We start from the raw sequence: 4,897 nt of genomic DNA on the forward strand, positions 1-4,897 counted from the left end.
CGAATGAATAGAGCCCTTTTTAATGGTCATAATCATTACAAAGAGTTCGACTCGTGCCTATATGTATTTACACACGGCAGGTAAAGAAAGCCATTGTTCATTCATCTTCGAGGTTATAAAAGATGCGTTGGCTTGGCCTCGTTCTCTCCAACACGTTGTAAATTAGTCTATATTTCAATTTCAAGCTATTTCCGCCAACGTCACATACCTTGTATTTATAAATATAAAAAATAATGCTAGCCTCAAGCAAAATACGGATCAAGAAAGCGTCTTTTTCTTGATTATTACTCATCAATCAGTTGGTCTTCTTTGCCCGCATAGATAATGCCTTAAACAGTCTATTTTGATTGGCTAGCCCATTCTATTTGCGGATTTATTCTTTGCTCTGATTGGTGGAGAGTCTTCTTCACCATTGTGTTTTCAAGCTCCCAGCTGCTGTTCGCCGTGCTATTGTCGTGTAAACAAACTTCTCTTCAAAGAAAATTTTGGACTTGCTAAGTAAAGCATGTGTGATTGAGAGGATATTCAGTAAATTTCTTTGCGTTTTATTTCCAAGGCGAGTTGGAAAGCTTTTTTGGGGGTGGAATATTTTGGAAAATAAGGGCAGATTTAAAAGACGATGAATAAATCATATTTGCGAGAACTGAGGTTTTTGTATACCTGACTTGATCAGCTGAAAACGTACAATGGAAGTAACATGAAAGAGGACGTCGGAAGACAGATTGTTGGTTCAGACATTTTCCGCGTGCGCGCGCGATAACACCGGAAGTATTCCAAACTTGGTATGCATTCTCTGATTGGGTAAAATCAAACTCAGGTCCCTTGGATATGTATCATCGCCATATTGAATATTTTGCTTTCGTGATAGCACTCTAGGAAGTGCTTGCGACACTGTTTTACTTTTTCGTTGATCTGTGCGCTCTCCTAAGTGAACTAAATGTTTGAATGGCTTCTACTTATGCTGATGACTTGGATGTGAGGTAGGTTCATTGATTCAGGTACTGTTCAAATTTGTTCCATCTTTGACTGCTTTCGATTTCAAGTTATCATCAATCTAGTGTAAAATCTTGACGTCCGCATTGAATGGAGAAGGATGAAGCACGCTGTTAAATTTTACAGGCACATGGTCTTACACACGTTCGTGAAGTTTTATGCCTTAAATAACATTAACACCAGCGAGTACAAAAGACTTCGTTAAATGCAGACGTACACATGTACTTTCACATGCCTACCTGCTGTACGAAATCGAAATTCGTGCAAAAAATAACTCATTGTCGTCCCTTTCTATGTGGAATTCTGTTTGATATTTCATTACCTTTGAACTAGGGAATGTTCCATTGATCATGACGACATTCCCTGTTAAACTCAACAGTTTCCTCTTCCTGTTGTATGTATTTAATATGGTGTAAGTTGGTGTATTAAAGTTTAATATGCCTGCCTACCACAGAGAGCCGGATGCTTATCATCATTACATTTCCCTTGTGATGTTGTATTGTAGTTGTTAACAGAGTTTTTTGCTTATCCATCTTAGAATAATGTCTTATTCTAAGATGAAGTAATTTGAAGATCACTCTCCTCTTGAGCGACCCACTTGAGGCTAGGAAGAATACCTTATTACAGGAAATTAATATGCATGTATATTTTTATTGTTAGTAATGGTAACAGGACTGAGTGGAGTCCAATTCGGTCTGTAATCATACGAGTGATTAACAAAATCGGACGACCGCGTAGCGGGAGTCCGATTTGTTTCATCACGAGTATGATTACAGATCGAATTGGACGACACGAAGTTCTGTTACCAATTAATCATAACTTTAACAAAATTTGTGATATATAGGGCTCTTTTTTAAAATCAAGACACAAGAAATTCCAAGATTTTTTCGCTAGCAATGAAAAAAAAGCCATTTAAGCGCGCGCGTGATGGCGCGTACTGTCCAATTACTTAGGCATGACGCGTACTGTCCTATTAAACTGTCCTATTAAGGCTGAAATCAGGGCAGTTGAGAACCAATCAGATTTGAGAATTTTGTTATAGTTATGATTATGCATCTTAACGTACGTCATGACTTATTAACATTAGGCTATATTATAGACAGCATTGTTATTTGACGCACCTTTTTTCCAGGAAAGTTAAGTGTCATCTACATTTCTTACAGAGTCAGTTGAAACATCACTTTTGCTTTAAAATGTCTTATTATTCATCCCCGGGGATTCATCAATGCAACATTTGTTTCTTCACGAGGATAGCTTATTTCTTCTACTTTCTTGTGCAAACTTCAAAATGTACCCATCACTTTGAAGAAGTGGAGATAGCTTTTATCAAATACATTTGACATAATCTCTTCTGCCAACCCCTCTCTACAGTTTATACCAGAATAAGGATATTTTAGGAGGATTGGATAAATTCCACTGGTAAAATGGCTTATTCTGACAATGCTTGTAAAAATTACTTACACTTTTAGTTTGCTTAGAATTCTCCTCAGACCCCTAAATAGACCTTTTTCAAAAATACCATAATATCTTTTGTTGTCCCTCCAAAATTTTGCATAAGCATTGTTTTTAATGGGGAGCTTAAGTAAAGACTATTTTGAGCAACGCACGTGGACCGGAAAGTAGTTTTTTTCACTCTTGGGCAGTGGTTTTGCCCAAATTTTCAGCCAATTCATAATTGTCTTTTTACAACTTAAGTCACTTAGGAAATTATACAAATTTGGAAGCGTCATGGCAGATTAAAAAGGAAAGGAGCTTTCTTTCAGTTGACCTGCGTCGCTCAAAAACGCCTTTGCGATAAGCTCCCGAATATTTCTCTTAGGATATGATTGTAAGTCCCAAGAGAAATTGAAAATAATGTTTATGCAAAATTTTGGAGGGACAAGAAAGGATATTATAGTATTTTTGAAAAAGGCCTAATCTACTTCATTCCAGCTTGACACCCACAAAATTTTAAGTCGTTAGGACCTGTGTTTTGTTTCACAAAATATGGAAGAAAGCCTAGTCCTAACCCTTAATTGGCTCTAGATAGCTATGTGATAAAATGCTCAAAAATGTCTTGCTCTTTTGGCAGAATGCTGGCCTAAAAAAAAAATGCTTACTCGGCATGAGATTCTACCAGCCGAATTTATCTAGGCAAAGATTTGTGTTAATTAAGTGCATGTCAACATAACATGAATTATATTAATTGTATAACGCAGATTTTGTTCAGGTTGTAGAAATACCTCGTCATATTCCTATAATAAATGTACATGTACGAGCTTCATTGTCAACAGAAAAGGAGTAATGATAGTAACTGTAAACTTCACCAAAGGAGCTAGTCAGAAATGGCATCTAAATACAAAAATGACTCTGTATCTTTTAGTGGAATAATGATGTTGTTTTCTAAAATAAATACAGTGTATGGGAAAGAGGAAGTCATGTCTTTTTCCCGTCAATTTTGATCCATACCTTACTATGTTGACTGAAGTTTAAACAGAAAAAGATGTCTCCTGTCCTTCATCTCTGTCATTTCAAGTTTGTCTGCCTTGAAAAAAAGCCATCAAATTGTAGTTTAGTTACAAGTAGTTTTTCAAGTTGTACCTGCAGTAAATAAGTTAATCAAGTTTTTATCCCCGGAGAATCCTCTGCCTCCTTTGTCTTTCTCATTTCACAGAAAGAATGCTTTATTTATGCATGTAATGTACTATCATTAGCCTCATTTTTTTGGTCCATATTGTAAATTACGGGTCTTGATTGATGACCTTCATGCTTCGCGTTTGGAATGAACATTGAGGAAAAAACTGACTGTTTTTTTACAACGGGACTTACTGCGCTTTTCACAAACATGCGAACTCTAAAGTTCAAAAGCCGCCTTCACAATTGGGTTTTTCACTGCCGTCAAACATAATTATGATCACAAGCAACGAACCTGGAAACACAGAAACACACAAAACGGATCGAAATCCACCAATCACAAATCACAAACTTTGACCTTTTGAACCCATTAAAGTAAGTTTTATTTCCTAAGAGGTCCGTTAAGATGATTGACAGCAGCGAAAAACGCAATCATCAGTTGGCTTTTTGCACTTCAGAATTCGCATGTTTGTGAAAAGCGCAGTAAAAGATGGCTAATAGGAGATGTAAGTGCAAGTAAACAGCGAAAAAATGTTTGTGCGTTACAGCTGTTCCAGGGTCGATCCTGTATCTAACATATAACATGTAGTTTCAGTGGAAAATTATTTGAACTAGGAAATTTATTTTACTCAATTTGTGTTTAAGGTATTGAGAAGACATTCAACCTTCTGCTGTTGATTTTAGTTGTTCACTTTAGTCCTTTTGTTGCATTTACTTGTGGCATTTATTGTGGGTGCCCACCTAATATGAACTCCTGAATAATAAGCACAATTTGGTACATCCTTCCGCCATATACTATATATTTAGAGACTCCATCCTTTCCGAAAGCCCTCTGTGATGCACAAACTCTAATTTTAGTAATTGAGTGATTTAGGTGGGCTTAGATCTAAGTATCACATGAGTGTCACAGCATTGCCAAAAATAGCCATCAGTTGGTCAAAATCATTTTCTACTTCATGTTTTTGGCTGGCTAATCTACTATCTGATTTTTTTAGCAGAAGATGGCAAAACTGGCTCCTTATTTAAACAGGAAAGCTCCCTGCTTTAAACTTTCTGACAACTTTGGTGTCGTATGACGTAACTTGAGCCATGGAAGATCGCTAAAATAACAGCTAGAACAACAGTGTGCTCATATAGCCTCTAACACAGAAAGCACTTTGTGTAGCAGTGTCTATTTTTATTTATTCTGGTTTTCAACCAGCAGAAATGAACAGCGACACTATTGTTTGTTTTTGTATCTTAGGTTGTAGTGTTTAAAATCATCTGTTACTCAAGCTTAAATGTGTGGAGC

At 36.6% G+C, this 4,897-nt stretch overlaps 1 protein-coding gene across 1 annotated transcript in view; it reads left to right on the forward strand.

Moving 5' to 3' along the window:
- Window positions 1-827: 827 nt before the first annotated feature.
- The window catches only part of LOC140933419 (E3 ubiquitin-protein ligase MARCHF5-like), an 8,194-nt gene continuing 4,124 nt past the window's right edge, over window positions 828-4,897 (forward strand). The window contains exon 1 of the mRNA XM_073382969.1: window positions 828-980. Within this exon, the coding sequence (XP_073239070.1) occupies window positions 946-980 (35 nt within the window). The 5' untranslated portion in view covers window positions 828-945. The remainder of the gene's footprint in view (window positions 981-4,897) is intronic.

This window comes from Porites lutea, chromosome 4, assembly GCF_958299795.1.
Source record: "Porites lutea chromosome 4, jaPorLute2.1, whole genome shotgun sequence".
NCBI classification, from domain to species: Eukaryota; Metazoa; Cnidaria; class Anthozoa; order Scleractinia; family Poritidae; genus Porites; species Porites lutea.